General features: G+C 45.5%; 1 protein-coding gene across 2 annotated transcripts in view; it reads right to left on the minus strand.

The window, feature by feature from the left end:
* Positions 1 to 4625: 4625 nt before the first annotated feature.
* SMAD3 (SMAD family member 3) overlaps positions 4626 to 17518 on the minus strand; it is a 77706-nt gene continuing 64813 nt past the window's right edge. Inside the window, exons 6-10 of one of the 2 annotated variants that reach the window (XR_010390909.1) lie at positions 16721 to 16933; positions 15215 to 15352; positions 12649 to 12793; positions 7871 to 9611; positions 4626 to 7838 (exon numbers count right to left, since the gene is read on the minus strand). Coding sequence is in view for 1 of the 2 variants with exons in the window: in XM_064517853.1 (XP_064373923.1) it covers positions 9488 to 9611; positions 12649 to 12793; positions 15215 to 15352; positions 16721 to 16933 (620 nt within the window). In the remaining variant the exon portion in view is untranslated. Of the gene's footprint in view, positions 9612 to 12648; positions 12794 to 15214; positions 15353 to 16720; positions 16934 to 17518 lie in introns of both variants that reach the window. The other variant, XM_064517853.1, reaches the window with a different exon arrangement.

Raw genomic sequence — 17518 nt, forward strand, 5'->3', positions numbered from 1 at the left:
CCTTAAAGATTATCATACTGTATTTTTAAATCAAACAATTTGCTTTGCTGGTGGCTTATTTTCCTTCTGAAGAGAAGCTTTGCTTTTGGCTCTAGCGTTTCCTAACAGAACAGATGTTACAGAAACAAATAAAAGGGCATTAGTGGAAAAGCGCGTCTTTGACTTAGTTTCTCTTGGTATGCCACAGCATTATTTAACAACGACGACGACGAAATCTTGTCTTGGTTTACCATGTCTACAACAGTTTTGAAACTGTTAGCTTTGCCTGATACTAGTACTCCAGTGCTGAGCTGGGGGTCTGGGACAGCTCTGCAGCCTTGCTGGGTGCCACAGTTAGGTTATGGCATTGTGGCTAGATGTAACAGCTTTTCCACAGTAAAGATGGCCACAAGAATGGCTGTCCATGCAGTAAATTAATTTTAAGACACAATTCTGAAGGAAAACAATACAATGCTTCAGTGCAAATGGGAAGTGTTAGTTTCTGGCTACGGTCTTTGCGAGAATGCTCAAAGAGAAGTGATTGCATCTGTGTTAGCAAAGAGCATCTAAAAAGGGTTACAACAAACACTGAAGACTTCAAAACTAAACAAAACTGGTTATAATGCAGTGCCGGCGTTAGCTGTGGCTCCTATTACTGAGTCTCACGAAAACACACTGTGATGAGTTAAACTGTGAAGGCTCCATCAGTCCACACGTTTCCTGTTTGCCTGCATCTAGATGGTTTTCCCTCGAGGTCCACAGCTGGTCACGAGTGGCTGGTAGCAAGAGAGTAACCGAGAGGGGGACGTAATAAAGAACAGAAACGGAGCGTGTGAAAGGCAGCGACAAAAACAAACAGTACCGAGGCAGCATCTTCCTATTGCTTCACTCTGGAGGCAGCTGCTGACCTTGTGAACGCACACGCACCACCCTCGGCAGCGAGCAGGGGAGCGACGCGGTGACCGGCAGCCGGCTCTTACGGGGGAGCGGGCTGCACTCAGGAAAGGTTTGCAGGATGCTGTGTCTCCCTGCAACGTCATCTGCAGCCCACTGCTGCTGCTTTAACCCGGTGGCCTTAGATTTGGTTTACCTCTTCTCTAAAAGTAACCCCCCTTTCCTCTCCCCCCCAAATTAGCAGAGTAGCTGCTCCATTGCAAAGTCTCTCCTCCATAAGAACAGAGGAGAAGTTGCATCCCTTTCATCTGGCCACCAGCATTTGCTCAGACAGTTGTACTTGTAATCTGAGGGAGCATTTGTAGAAATGAGTTAAGCATTTGAGTGCCTTAGAGCAACTCAGCAGTCAGCTATAAACATGCCTCCATCATCTTTTGCTTTGACAGTTTTACTAATCCATCTTAAAATAAAGACAAAACCTGTTAAAGTTTTCCCATGCTTAGAAGCCTTTTCACTGCAGTACCTCTGCTTCTCTGAGCTGAGGAGAGAGGCTTCTGTTACGCTGTCTGGTGTCAATGTTGTTGTCTACCTGAAACAATCTGCTCTGCTTCTCGAGCTGTTAGAGTCCCGTCGTGCTCTTTAGGCAGTTCAGCTTGTAATTTTGTGCAAGTGCAGAGGTTTGTGAGCAAACTAGTTGTTAGCTCACTATAAATGTAAGAAATTGAGAGTACAACTAAACTGACAAACTCCAAATATATTGCTGAATTTCCAGCTCAGATTAAAGGCTACAGAAATGTTGTGTCCGATTAATTATTAAAAGGAGAAATTGCTGCTTGTGTAGAGTAGCAGTAATGTGTATCTCAGACAAAAGCAATTACTCCCATGGTGTCTTGGGCTCATGGACAGTTCGACCTAGATCTCAGCCATTAGCAGATGACAGCCAAAACCATGAGGGTTCCACCCTTTACTTTCTAAGGCAGGTGCCGTGGTGTTGGACCCTGACTGGGTCCCAGTCTTCGTCACTGCCACCAGCCTGAGGCTGTGGTGTTGCCCCTTGCAAAACAGAGAAGTGGTGCAGCTCAGCCTGCGCCAGAACAGTCACCTCTGAGGACAGCTGCCTCTCCAGTCTGATCTGGGCAGGGGGAGCCTGTGTGACAGCTTCCTAGCAGCACCGAGTTGGGCTGTTGGTACCTTCACTCCGTCCTGCTTGCTGCCCCGGAGAGCTGGCTTCCCTTCCCCAGGCCTCACCGCCTTCCCGTGGATGTCGTTATCCACTGTAGGTGAGAGGGATCTGCATCAATAAGGCAGTCAGCTGTGGACATCAGTGCTGTGGGGACTCGGCTCCCCAAACCACGAGCCAGCAGGCAGCCAGGGATCCCCCAGCTCCTTCTGTAGCGTCCTAGTTGAACGTGCGACACTGGCGGTGCAACATCAGACGTGAAAAGCCAGCTCAAGACTTGCCTTGGAGCATCTTGGTGCTGGCTTCCTCTTAGCAAGAGAGCCAGCAAAGACCAACTGCCTGTGGCAAGCACGACCCAACGCAATGGAGCTTCCTGCGGAGGAGAGAAAAACCTTGGCCTTCAGCCAGGAGAAAGCAGAGAGAAGGGGTTCAAACCTCAACACAGAATGAAGCATCTTGCAAGTCCAGAGTCAGAGACCTCGTCCCCCTGCTTCCCTAATTCCAGAATAATCGATCTGCTAACAGGGCCTTCCCAATTATGGTCTGGTATTTAGGCGTTACTGTACAAGCCGGGCTGCAGTTCTGGTGAAGGTCTCCGATTACACTTGCAAGAGGACTTTCCTGCCAGGACAGATCAACCGTTCATTACCCAACGTTTGCCTAAACTGAAGCCTCCGTGGAATGTTGATTCATTTTTTTTGGATAAGGCATTTACATTTTTCTTTTATTATCAAACTTGCATTTTGCTTCAGCTTCTTATTTTCAGTGAAAATGAGAAGTCTGATACTGAAATCCATGCAATTAGAAATGATATATTCAGGTGACAGCTAGCAGAACTCGCAGTGCGGGGCTTAAAAGCTCAGAGTAGATTTACTACATCACGCTTGCATTTTGGCAACCTCAGTATAAAACCTGGACAAAGCCCTTTTATTACCACATTGTTGGAAAACAAAGTGGAAAACATTTTCTCGTAAATCCTCTGTCAGGAAAAACAACAACAAAAAAAATCATTTTACCTCTGAATTTCAGTGAAACCTTAGGAGGAGCATTAGGAGTTCACAGAGTTAGACCGAAGCGTGCCTTGGCGTGGTGAGTCCTGCTAGTTGGAGAATGCCCTCTGCCTGACCAGCCCCATGCCAGCACGTGAGGACTTCTTTGTTTCCAAGTATGGCAATGACCTTACTACCTGCCTTCTCTTGAAATAGCTGCTACGCTGAACATTTCATGGCCCAGACTCACCCCTAGGTGAGGATAAGTCCAGGCCTCCAGGTCTCTATAGCGTTTTACTGCTGCCTGGGGGGTGCAAAGGATGCTGCTACCCTGTAGCCACCACCGTTCAAGCTTGGCTGTTGTTAATTCCTGACTAATTCCTGTTAATTGTTAATTCTGGATTGCTAACGATGCTGTCCTTGAGTGGCAGGGAGGAGCACTGTCCCTGCTGCACAGACTTGAGAAACCTCCTACAACCAGGGGCAGCAGCCACATGTACAGCTTGGGAGATTTGGATGGGAACACTTTTTCCATTAGGAGGGTCACGCAGCCCTGGAACAGGTTCCCGGGGGAGGAAAAGGGTGGAATCTCTCTCATTTTTCAAGATTTGCCTGGACAAAAATCACAGCTGACCTGGTCCTGTACCAAGCAAGAGGCTGGACTAGAGACCCGCAGTAGTCTCTTCCAAACATCCCTTCTCTGATTCTGTGAAACAGGCACTTTTAGCTATAAATCACCTCTGAGAGAAGTCACTTTTCTCAGCAAGGTAACGCACGGATTAGATGGAGGCCACTGAGCTGGAGCAAAACATGCACACTCCCAAAGGAACTTCAGTTCAAAACCATGCTAACTCTGGTATCTTTGGAGAGTTGCAACACTGGTACCACTTGCACGCCGTATCAGTATGAACTGCTGCTTATGGACATCTCACAGCCAAAGCATTATGGATTGGAGACCACATTTATGCCCAGCCACCTGCGCGCCTCTGTTTTGGAGAAGTGAACAACTGAATTGCCAAAACCATGACTTCAGCCCAGGTCTTAAAAAGATACAGTTCCTCAACATATAGACAGCAGTGGTATTTTAGGGTCTGCCTCGTGACAAGATGCTAACAGATGATAAAGCACTGAATATGTCACTGCGGTTCCTAGGCTTCTGATAACAGAGTTTTCCTAATTCACAGCCCTAAGGTGAAAGTACAGCTACAGATCAGCATAGCAAGCAAAGAGCAAACATCTGGCTATGTTTGACTTTTCCAGCAATTTGGCAGTAAATCCTTTCAGCCACAATGCTCCTCTTCTACTCACCTTCGAATCCCTTTAGCTAAAAGAACCTGTTACAAATGTGTTTTCATTTTTAATTTTTTTTTAAGGTACCATTTCTGGCCTTAAATTCATGATCAAAACTACAAAAAGAATGATGATCTTACCTGTAACCAAGCTCTTACGTACATTAGTAGGAACATCCTTAGTTACCTACAGATACAGCTGGCTCTGCATTATCTCTGGCTTCCAAAACTCCAAATGCTCTGAGTTTGTATCTTTAAGTATATTTTTACAATGTCCTTATTTGCTCATGAGCCTCAGTTTTCAAATCAAAGTTTATTAAAATGTCAAAAATAGAACTTACAGTTTCACATATATAAGAGGGCATACATAGTACAGGCCTTTAGTAACAAAATAGGTGAATAATGCTTAACAAGCTAAAGCATGTAGGTGACATCACCAGTCATTAACATACAATCTCAGGTTAAGAAAATCTAAACGCTAATGTGAACATGCTCATACATATCTATCAAAGGGGGAACAGTTCAATCGAGAGTGAAGGAAGGAGGCTGCCTCCGTCGGGACAGTGAACTAGATGCATCTCGGCAGCAAAAACTGGTGCAGACTCCTCTAGCATCCACATACCGGAGGAAACAGCAGATGAACCAAAACTTTTATTGAGTAATATCTTCTTTTCTTTTTAAAGCCTCATTCAGTTGTTCATAAATCTGAAAAGACCTGAAGAGCACAACTCAAAGGCCCATCTGGGAACCTGACTCGTTGCTAAAACATAAAACAGCAACTCAGGCAAAGGCTGCTGCAGAAGTCCTGATTTTGTTTCATTTGCCAGAGTTTGTTGCTCAGTTCTGAGGCGAGTCTCTTGTTCTCACATCAGCAACTTCCTAATTTCTAGCAATCACCAGAAAGGAACATATGAAAGATTTAAGACTTTGAATCCTTAATTGCCCTTCCTGTTAAAAATTAAATATTTGATTCATCTGAGTATTCAGAAAGACAACATAAATACAAAAGCATGTACATAATAAAAAAAACATATATTGAATTTCTTAACCATACCGCTCAATCAACTACTATATAGTGACTAATTATTTCTCATTCTAGCTTACCAGCTTATTTGTGATACTCTGTTCCTCCTACCTATCCAGTACCTTAGCGAACTAGGAGAGCTCACAGATGCTTTGTGATACGGCTGAAGTCCTGCACTGAGCTGCGTTCTTCTCATTCCTTCCTTGTGCTTTTTCCGTTTAGTAAGGCACAAGGCAGGGATGCCAATACTTGCTGCTTGAGATGGAGAGCTGCATACTCTTCACCCTGTAAAGCAGTCCTCTGCGTGCTGCCCAGTACGCTGGTCCTTAAGGGAGGAGGAAACTACTTCGCTTAGCTCTTTCTCAGAGGTCACCCCTCCCTCACCTTTCCATGGCAAAGATGAGCAGCCAGAGCTCTGAGGAAATTGGATATGATCAGGTTTCTCCACCTTTGAACATATGCATGCTGCTTCCTGGTAATTGAATCTGAGTGGATAGCACTGGATTACTTCTAAGACAAGCTTAGCACAAAATACACACTGCAATTCAGTTCAATACATTAATAATAATAATAAAAAAATCACCACAGTCATTTAAAACCACAAGGCCATCAGTATCATCTGCCAGCAGCCAGGCCCTTGTGTACGGCTACACCAGTTAAAAAGAGTCAAAGTTCCTGCTAGTGACTCTCTACTTGTAACAAAAATGTATGAAATCCTGATAAAACTAGCTAAGACTACCACTAAATGAGAAGATATTCCAGTACAGATACGTAATCTAAGCTAGCGCGTGGCTGATTGCATACATTTGTGCTACATATCAAAGCTACTTTAATAAAGTTTCAGAAAAGAAAGTAAAAACAAGAAGCCACGTGCACCTCGGGGGCACTGCTGCCTACAGTCACCTACGGCCAAATGCCACCTCTTCCCTCGTGTTAGCGTCCCCGCGAAGGCCAGGACCGAGTACGCTGCGGCTCCGGCGGGGAGCTGGCTTCCCTCTGCACGGGCCGCTCCGACCGTGCGACGTGGAAGGAGACTCAACCGGAACGTCCCTGGGATCAGCCCCCTTCCCCGGCCTTTATCTTTTCATTTGCTGCACGGTTCAGGACTTTCCATTTGACTTTATAAGGTAACTTTAGAAACCATAAAACTTTTATGAATTAGTGAAAAGGCAAACAGGGGGGAGGAGAGGAAATTAATACTTTAGTAGGGATAATCTTCTCCTCTCTGTTTTATCTAACTACTGCTAGACAGGCTTACATTTTCCATTTGAAGTCATTTTACTTAAGGGATGATGAGGTGAGATTAAGCAAAGTTTACATGCCTCATCTGAATCCTGTTTGTGGAAAGGCAAGTATTAATAAAGGTTAGCAATTTACCACCCTTCCTCACCGAGGGCAGATAAAACTGGGTCAGAGAAGTCCAGATCCGATTTGTGGTTGGGCCGAGGAGGCGATTCTGTGTGCAAACTTCGTATTAAAGTCAGGGTTTATTCCAGCTTGTAACCTCAGGGTCAGGCCGGGCTCCTGCACGCACCATCCCAGGGAATGAATGCTCTGACGCTGGAATTTAAGATGTCATTTTTGTTGCTAATGCACGAGGCACCAGAGTCGAACTTCCTCCAAGATTATGGAGATAATGAAAACAGTCCAGTAAAATAAGCAAATACGACTTAAAGACACTCAGGGAGGAGACCGGGGGCCATTTTTACACCGCAGTTTTTTCTCTCTCACTAAAACAGCAAGTCAAATACTTCCACAAAAGTCAGAATCGATTTTTGTTTGCCACTGTGTTTGAACCCTACAGCTGAACGTATACACCAAATCAATCCACAAGACAGACCTACTTTTTAGGTGGCTAGAAAATAGTATTTTATACAGATGTTCTCCTTGCACAAGTCCATGCAATCAGAGATTTAACTAAAATCAGACACATTGCAAAAACTAAGAAAATCCTAGAAAACCTCCAGTGCTATGGTACAAGCCTTGGTGCACAAGGAAAGCTCCAGCCAAAGTCCTGCAGGAGGATATTCAGAAGCGCCTGTCTCGTTCAGGAGCACAATCAAAGTCTTCCTCAGATTTAAGTTTCATTTATAAAATGTCAGCTCTCATTTCTGGAAGAAAACTCTCCTCTAAAGCATCCCTTTATTTGCTTGGTGAGACACACTGGCCAGGAGCCTTCTGCACTGGCTTTGGAGGGCGAAGGCAGCGGCACAGCCGCTCTCCAACCCTTTCGGCTAACGTAGCAGGGCAAACCGCAGAGCACCGTCCTGCGCCCCGAACGAGGCGTCTCTCTCTCTCTTGCCGACGTCTCAGGTCCACGAGTGTTGTTTCTGCAAACCAAGGAGCTGGGTCGAGAAGTGGCACGCTGCCAAAGGAACAAGCACATCGGAAAAGCCTCGCTACACGGACAGGCAGGTACGTGGAAATTCCTGATAAGTGTTTGCAACGATACTGCACGTCAGCAGCCCGCTGTGGGAGCAGGGCTCCGAGCCTGCAAACCTCCGAGCCTGCAAACCTCCGAGCCTGCAAACCTCCGAGCCTGGCGCGCAGGAAAACGTCCACCGAACTCAGTGGGGCTGCTCGCGTCTGCACCTAGGAGCATAAAAGCTTGCAGGACTAAAGCCTTAACACAAACCATTGCAAAGTCCATCACAGTCTGTCCTTCTCAGAGCCAGACCTAGCTTGTGTGTTTGTCTTTTATATATATATATTAAAAAAAATTTCCATAGGAAATTCTGGTTATCGTTTTCTCCCCTTCCCCTTCTAATATTTTGGCACGATGCACATGATGTTTAACACAGATATAAAGAAACAGATAATTGGATAGCACTGACAAAGTTATGAGACTTATTTGGCAAATCTGAACCATAAAAACAAGTGCTAGGGGGTTTTTCCAGTTGTGGGAGTTGTCTGTCATGACAGTTGCTGCAGGGAAAAAAAATATTAAACAGTCTGGAGCATGTATATTTAAAATGAACATTTTATAATACATGTAAATACACTCTCCCAATTTCTCCAGGCAAAAACACATCTCAGAGCATTTTACCAGCTGAAATAAGTTTTCTAACAGAGGTTTTGTGTCTGAGATGTCCTGGTTCATGAGCACTTGCGTGTGACAACATGGGATAATGTGCTCAGCTGCGCCTTCTGAGAGCGGCAGCACGGGCCTGGTCACTCCCGTCACCAGAGCAGACCTGCACACTGAATTCACTACGCCCCCAAGACGTAAGAAGTGGCAAACACCATCCGACATATTGAGAAAATAGAATACAAACTTTCTGTAGTTAATGCAAATAGACTGCACAGTAACTAAGGCTTAACTTATCCAGCAAGAGCTCCCCACGTTACAACGTCTGTTGGCAAGCAGCTCGTCAAAGTCGCTGCAGCAAGATCAGGAGGAGCCTCAACTTTGGCCTTTTGCGTCATGTAAATCCAGTCTGAGACAATCAACCAGCTGCATCTCAGGCAAGAAGCAAGACTGTGCCACCTTGCTAGCTGTCCAGCGTGGGAAATTCATTCCTTTTGGGACCATTACCGGGGGGGAGTTAGTTTTTGTGTGTGCTTTAAATGCTTCCTTTCTCCTCTGCAAGCTGCTGCAGTCCTGGAGAGGACAGAGGCGTGCGTCAGATGGAGACAGCATCGCAGGCGCAGGAGTCGTCCCGATGTCCCAGGGTATCTGGCTTTTTGGAGATGCTGTGTGACAGGTGACCGGAGCTCTCCGAGGCAAACGGGGGGTCTCCCCGGGCCCAGCCGGTGCCAGCGGCTCCTGCGTGCTCGGAGCAGCCCGTAGCGAAAGCCTGGACAGGCACAACACACCTGGAGGCAGAGCACTGGCTTCCCTCCGCCAAAACGAAGTCCTGTTTTCTACCGTGATCGACTTCAGCTCCAAATTCTGACCGCAGTGGCCCACGGCGTTGTAACCAAAGTGCTAACAGTTTCAGTGAAGTGGCTTAAATGGGCATTTAGTTTAAAAACAAAAAACAAAACAAAGAAACCCCAATTCTTTAGCAGATTTTTTTTTCTCATCACTTCAATAACTGGGAATTTGTTTATTATGCATTTTGCTAAGGGTTCAACCAATTCCATTTTCCAGAGTCCTTGTCCCCCGCCACCGCCCCCGGGAGATACTTCCTTAGGAGACACTGGAGCAACGGATACTGGGGGAGCCCATCTGCGTGAGGACCTTGTCTAGCCACTGCAAAGGACCGTTCAGATGCAGTTCAATCCAGCAGGGAGTACTGGTCACGGTCTGCCGCCTACAAGAAAGAAGGGATGGGGGAGTGAAAGAGAGGGGGGAAAAAAAAGAATATAGATGTGACTTACAAAACTTTACAAACGCGAAGAGGTTTTACAGCTACTGAAGCATTCCTTCCTGCTTAGACAACACTCCTGCATGCTGGGCCAAAGGAATGTCTCTCCCCTCTATAACGTGCTTTTGGCCAATGCTGCCAACTTCTTAACAAAAAAGCCCAAAAAACCACAACCCCCCAAAACTACCTTTTCTCTTTACATCTCTTATGATCCCAGTGGAAATACTCGCTGCATAACCTATTTACTGCTTAGATTTCTGAAAACAGGCAGCATCAGATCCCCTAAAGAGAAAGGAAGGTGTTTCTCCAAGCAGCACTCTCTGGGTGTATTTTGCAGACCTTGCCTCTCCTAGTTAGATAGAAACTTACGCAGCTTCCCAAATACGTTTAATTTCTCTATGTATAAGATCAGGGCACCCTCTCTTCACCATAGCTTTAGGTTCTAGCAGAGCGTGGAAGAGGGAGATACCACCGCTCAGCCGGTTGCATCCCTTCCGCAGCCTCGCTGAGCCCTGCTCCCTTCGCTCAGCACCTTGTCCGCACGGAGAAGAGCCGGGGGGGCCTGGCAGGCCGGACCCCCCCGGCACCCCAGGGCCCCTTCCCTCCTGGGATGCCACCGTGCATGTCCGTCCCGGACCGCGACGCTGGGCAAGGGCACTTGCGTGGAAGCAGGTCTGCATTTCATCAGCTATGTAAGAACAAGCAGAACTGCTGCAGAGCCTTAAAAGCAGCAAAACTTATCAGGGAAGCAGAAAGCCAGTATTAAGCCCTGCATTTTAAAATCCCTCCGGAGCGGTGGGTTGTGGCTGGAGCAGGGAAGCCCTGGCGGGTCGCTGCACAGCACGCTTCGGCTTTCCACCGCCACGCCGCACCTTCGCCCTCTCCCATCTGCCGCTGGACCCCAGCGTGGGGCACAGGGAGCCCCTCCGGGCAGCAAAGCAGGGAGGCGGGGAGGAAGGGACAGGATGCGAGGCCGAAGGAGGGCAAGGGAACCGCTCTCCTTGCCGGAGCCTTGCTGCAGGCGGAGAGGCAGGGACAGCTGTTGTGGAGGAGGAGGATTACGAAGGGAGAGAAACAGCCTGGAAACAGCCTTGTTTTGCACCCTCCTTTCCCACAGAAGCTGTCCTTGGGATCGCTGCTCATGAGGGGGAGATGCCAAAAGCCTGCCTTGAAAGGGGAGACTCCGCCGAGCGTGCTGCAGCAAAGCTGCCTCGCCAGCTCGCTGGGCTCAGGTGCAGCACCCCTCTCGCTGCGGCAGCCCGAGTGAGGCATGCAAACCCCTCTGGTCTCGGGAAGAATTACACGGCCTCCCTTAAGCTAACGCTGCCCGAAACTAGGTTAACACAGAGTAGCCCAAGCGCTTCTGCCCTCTGCAAATGTATCACGGCAAACCTCACCCTGCCGTCCCGCTACCGCAGCCAGCACCACTGCAGCCTTTCGGAAAAGCAAGCCCTCGAAAGCTTTCCACGACTCCGGCTTGCCCCGGTGGCGGAGACCCTCCGTGTGACGGGCTTCTGCCCCTTCCCTCCCCGAAGCCCTGGCGCACAAAAGCCCGAAACATCCCCCCAGCTCGTCTGCTCGAGCGGCCGAACCAGCCCTCGCTGGAGCAGCGCTGTGGATGTGGCTCCCACAGCAACGTTTCTGTATGTGAATCAGTTCAACAAATAAACGTGCTCTGACAACGGTGATCCGATGTAGTATTTTGTGGCAAGGAAACGGAGGAGCGGGAGGGCTCCGGCGCGAGCGTAGGGTTTCACTGACTACGATACTCTAATGAGAGAGTTGACTTTCCGTAAGTCACGCACATCTGGATTTCATTACGAACCGTGGCCGCGAGCCAGGGCTGAAACGCTCTGGCCCGGGTGCAGGACAATTTCAAAACAAAATGGACTCCAAACATCTGGAGAAATGAAGAAAGCGGGAGAGTACCGTGCGGGGCCCGGGCTCCAGCTGATGCTCCGGCCTCTCCCCCGTCCGCGGCAGGCAGCTGTGCGAAGGGCCATCGCGCTGACGGCCCCGCGGTTTTCAATTAAGGCCACAGATTTAGAGGGGATACGGTCGAGTATTTCAAAATCACTTCTGGCTTAAATCCTTGACAGCTTTTCCTCTCGTAAAACACCACTCATTTTCTGACGGATTTCTGCTCCCCTACTTGTACTACCAACTACTCTTTTTCCTCCCTTTGTTACTTGGGACATTTGCTTATTACTGCGATGGAGCGACAGCAGCGCGAGCTGTGGCGTACTCGGTCCCCCCACGCTCTCCACTGTCCCTGTGCTGCCAGAGTAAACACATCGCTCCCAAGCACCGGTCCCCATTTGCCTCTTCTTTTTTACGTTCAACATTCACTTGCAAAAATAGTGAGCAGGGTCTCCCAACCTCCGGTCACAAGTAAACAACTGTCCTTTAGCAGGCGCTAAGAAAAGGATGGGGAATTTAACTATAATTTTGCAGCAACCATAACAATTCTTTCAAACGTAAATTTTCAAATCCATCTGCTTTTATTTCAATCCCATTAGTCCCCAATAAAAGAAACATCAAACCCAACCATAATCTGCTAGGAAACACTCACGCTGACCCTGTCTTGAAAGCGATGTAACCATGAGACACTCACATTTAAATCTAATTTTAAGAAAAAAAATGTAATTGCTCCTATGCAGATCATTTGGATTCATCTTCTGTGCTTCAGGTAAAAAAGCTCTTTGTCTGTACAACACTGGGACCAAATGCACATAGTCTTTCAGATATATCACGTAATGCATGTTTTATGCAAATAAAATGGGAAAAACAAGGTATGAGCGCTACACATTCTCAACAAATACGACCTATCTGCATCATTAAAAAGAGAACTCTGCTAATTCCCCCTATCTTGAAAGCTGAATAAAGAAGCTTTGCAGTATGCTCCCAGTACCCCAGGCTGTGAAATGCATGAGTGGAAGTAGTAAGCACAAACATACTCCAAGTTTAATTCAGAAAGCCTGACCTGTATTCTGCTCCCCATCCCTTGACAAAGCTCATCCGAATTGTGCACATCCTGGTGAGCTGATACACAGCTTCGAAACCCTGATTGACAGACTGAGCCAAGAGAGCGGCAAATTCCTGGTTGTTAAAAATCTTCAAGTTACACCCTGCGAAAAAAGAACAAGACAAAAACAAGGCATTGGCTTAACTAGATTAAGAAATCACATTTCTTCCTGAGAATGGAAAGAAACTCAATGCCGCTCTCCCCTGTCCCTAAACCATGTGATACTATACACAGATTGCTTAAACACAGCATTGCAGAAAAAGAATTAAAATTGCCACATTTCCATATGCTGAAAAGGAAAAAATCATGTTACAGGACACACAATGATGAATGCTAGTGCTCTCCCAGCAGATTGCTATTTACAGGACCAGACTCAGGATACCGATGTGGAACCTCTTTCTACCTCCATTACAATCATTTCCCTCATATTATAATTCAAAGGTCTTACTATAACCATAACGCTTAACAACGGCAATTGCTGCAGAGCCTGAAATAAAGGAATGCACAAACGAAAAATAGGAACTCACTGGTGTTGGGTTTACGTGGTGTCCATCAGCAGAAGCAATGGAGAAGTTGCAAAGTGACACTGCATCTGGCAAGCCAGTCACCAGTTACTAGGGCTAAAAAGGGCTAGGGCTAATCCTCATTTGACTACGATGTGACAAAGAATTTTCCATTAAAATTGAAATTTTCCCCCAGTGTTTAGTACCAGCTAAAAGACTGAGAAAAACTCATTCCACTGTTTTTAGGGTGTAAAGGTGAAATAAAATCACTTTCCTAGGGGCTAAAATAAATAAATAAATATGTAACTCTTAAAAAAAAGAAAAAAGAAAAAAAGAAAAAAAGAAAAAAAAAGAAAGAACGAAAAGGGAGTGTTGCTACTCTTGCTTTCTCCCAGATAACCAGAAACCAGTTAAGCTCTGAAACTTGGCACCGAACTAGCGCTCATTTGGAATTACATATGGGCCATGTCTGAAAAACAACCATTTGGACCATGATGAGTTGTATTTTTTTTTTAGAAATCACTTCTGAGCATACTCTGCTGGGCTGGAGCATACTGTCATCTGTTTTGGGTCGAACCGCATATAGCAAAGTGTAACCGCAAGCAACAGCTCAGCAGCTGCAGAATCAGCTACCCATTTTTGTGACCATAGAAGAGCACAGCCTAGGAGCCCTGTATCCTGCAGAAAGTTTCAAGGGAAGATGTGGCAACCACATTGCAATCTAAGGTGGGAAAGTAGGAAGGATAAGAGCATCAGGGCCAGGCTGAGCACACAGAAAGAGCTATGGCAAGGAAAGCAAACAACTTGATCAGGATCAGGCTGCCAAGCTGTTTAGACTTCCAGGATTGGATGGGAACAGGTCCACGGCTGTGCATGAGAGGAGAGGAAAAACTAGCTCCTGCAAAACATGGGAATGAAGAAACTGCTTCAAACCCAGCAAAGATTTGAAGATGAATCTGAAAAGGCAGCTAAAGACCGTGGCAAAGCGGGGAGAGCTGCAGTCCAAGAAATGTGCCTTAGATGAATCTACAGCGGAAATGTGGGTTGTTTATGTCTTCAGATGTTGACTCCAGCCGGGGTGGACTCCTGTGATGTGGCTGGAGAATTAAGTCATATTTACAGCACTGGCAGCTGCTTCTTAAGCATCTGAGAAAGGAAACCCATTAAGATGGGCCAGAGCTTGAAATGCACAGATCCCTCCTCTAAAGAAGGACAATCTTTATTCAAATATTTCTAAATAAAAGTGCTTGGCTTTTAAATATATACCTACTTTTAGCTGTAAAACATTAACTTTTATAAGCCTAGCTAAAATCCCTTTTGAAAGGCATCCTCTCATATAGCTCTTGCATGTATCCAACATAAAAGTATTTTTTTCCCCTAGACAGATGCAATAAATTTCCTTATAACCTTTGAGCATACTTGAGACATGTGTGCTGCAACCAGGACAACATGCTTGCTGAAAATGTGATTTGTCTAGAGTAAAACTCATTCACAAAAAGGGAAAAAAAGTGTTACTACAGAGCAGAAAAAAATTACCAATTTAAAACTATTATAGGGGAATCTAAATTAAGAAAAATTTCTTACATATCTTCTTTTACTTAAAGGTACAAACACAATTATGAACACAATTACCAAGTAATTATTACTTGGTCTACAATAATGGACTGATAAAACGCTGCATGGAACAAGCGGCAGATTCTGCTCTTGGTTCTGCTCAAGTCCTGACGTACTGTTTCTTCCTCCTTCCATGAATACAGGGCAAAAAATTGTTCATGCATACGTAGTAGCCTCCTTTATCAGTACCTTTATCCTTTATGCTAGAAAATAGGTCCTGCTCAAGCTGACAAGTTGTTTTATTTGTTTATATTTTTACAAAATAGGATACAAGTTTCTGATTATTCTCAAGAACAGAAGTCAGCAAATCCATGCCTACCTTGAAGAACAGCTCCCTGTCCATAGCGGGGCCCTGCTTCTCAAAGGTGAAGACTACGCAGGATCACAGATACAGCACGCTCCCTTACCTGGTGGAATCTTGCAAACTGTTGCTGGGTGCCAGCCGTAGCGCTGGTTGCAGTTGGGAGACTGGACAAAAATGGCACTGTCACTAAGGCACTCAGCAAACACCTCCCCGCCAATGTAGTAGAGTCTCACTCCTCTTCCTAGAAAACACATGGCATAGTTTTGGTTGAGTTTAAAGCCTGGATCTGCCAAACTTAGAGGAAGAGTTGGTAGAGATGTAAACAACCTTTGCACCAGAGAGATCTCAAAAAGCAGCTAAGCTATGACCGATGGAAAATGAAAACCATCTCTTCCGGCCCACTGGACACTTCTACCACAGAGCATTACATTTGGTCTGTGAGAAAATTAGGCTGAGAAAAGCAGAAGGACCAGTTTATAAAGTGAGAAACGCATTCTCCAGCTACACAGGAGACTGGACTGCACAAACTTACCACCTCATAGACTGCTTATTCCAAACACAGGCGCGTCTGATATTTTCCACATGAACCGTCTATCAGTTAACATATGGCTTTTAGCCTTCTCTGAAAGTCATCACAGCTGGATACATCTGTTTATTTACTTACTTACTGATTTGGAATTAAATTATGCAACATTTTCAAACAATTGCCTTTTGCTTGAGATTACATGTGTATACAAGGACAAACATACATTTCCCATATGAGTTCATAAAAATTGTTAAAATCTCCGTTAATAAAGAAACAAATTTCAGGAATTCATCTTTGTTACTCAAATAAACATCTGCCGTGGTCTTACATTGCTATTTACAAACCCTGCATTCTTTCTTTCTTACAGAACATAAGGAACCTGCTGAATTTAAGGACTGATTTCAGATTCTAGGCTTTTTTTTTTGGCATTAGAAATCATTTTAGTAACAAATAGGGAAAGATCCTCCCATAAAAAAGTTCAGCTGCCTAGGAAAGGGCATAAAGGGGAACAAAATCAGGACAAAAGGCAGGCTGGTTTTTGATGAGAGTTAGCAGAAAACACAGCAAAGCATATGCACTTTTGGCTCTCATTAAAATTACATAAATCCAGGATATTCTATTTAGCACCAGTTTAATTGAGAACAAAACTGAGCCCCAGCTTGCAGTATAAGGAGGAGAAGTGGGAATTGAGGTGAAAATCAATCAGCTAAGTTTCTGTGACGAGAACAGTCAGTCAGTAAATAAAATAGCGTGGGAGGGAAAAGGAACACACAAGACTTCCACTCACAACCATCCAAATAAAGTTCTGAAAAGTGCATGTAAAAGTTTAAATTCTGTCTATCATCTGCATTACATGCAGCAATTTTTGTGTCCCTAAGTCTCTCCTTTATTCTACACCTTGATGAAAAAAAAAATAGCAGTCCTTTATGAAAGATCAGCCTGCTACAACACAACAGATACTCAAATATTGGAGTTGTAAAACTAACCAAGCTGTAGGCCTGGTAGCTAACTAAAAAGCTCTACATGCAGAACCTCGTCTTCCACCTTGAAAGCCACTGACTAACACAAGGAGATAGAAATTACCAATGTGTCGCCTTGTGAGCTCCACTGCTGCATTTCTGTTCACGTTAGACAGCAAACCGAGGCAGAAGCGCTCAGAATTTGATGGGTCGGTGAAACCATCCACGGTCATCGAGGGCTGGGAAGCGTGGAACGTCTCTCCCACTCGCTGGTTGAGTTCATAGTAAGATATCGAGCACCAGAAAGCTGGCTCGCAGTAGGTAACAGGCTGCAAGTCTGCACGAAATGAGAAGCAAAATGAATCACAGGCCCTCAGGAGGGGACGGTGGGGAGGTGGAGATGAAAAAAAGACTATATTGAAATACTGTTCTGCTTCATTCCTTGGGCTCGCCTTAACCACCAAGCTTTAATTACTTGACAGATTTTAATGGACTGCAGCTAGAAAGTTTTATCACTCCCAAAGCTTCTGCCACATGGAATGATCACAAACAAACAAGGTATTAGTCACTCTGTAAGTGGGGTGACCACTTCACTATCTTCATACTCAGAGAAAATTCTAAAAATAAACTTAGCTTCTCAATTAAATTTTTAGGTAGCCAGTACCTTAAAAAGAGGAAAGGAAAGAGAAGGAAGAAATCGAGAATCGTAGAAATAGCAGGCCACAAACCTGTTTTAACAGCACAGGTCTCCAGAATGCTACTTCTAGGCAGTTACACCAAAGCAGCCAGCAATTTAGCTTTGGCTCTGACTGCCTCTGTCACATCTCTCTAGCACTCATGAAACCACTAGTTATTTGCAATACACACGACAGTGGCATCAAAGTAATTTAAATATTAGATCCTTTCTTTCAGTCCACTTGTT

This window comes from Dromaius novaehollandiae, chromosome 10 (assembly GCF_036370855.1).
Source record: "Dromaius novaehollandiae isolate bDroNov1 chromosome 10, bDroNov1.hap1, whole genome shotgun sequence".
In the NCBI taxonomy this organism is placed as follows: domain Eukaryota; kingdom Metazoa; phylum Chordata; class Aves; order Casuariiformes; family Dromaiidae; genus Dromaius; species Dromaius novaehollandiae.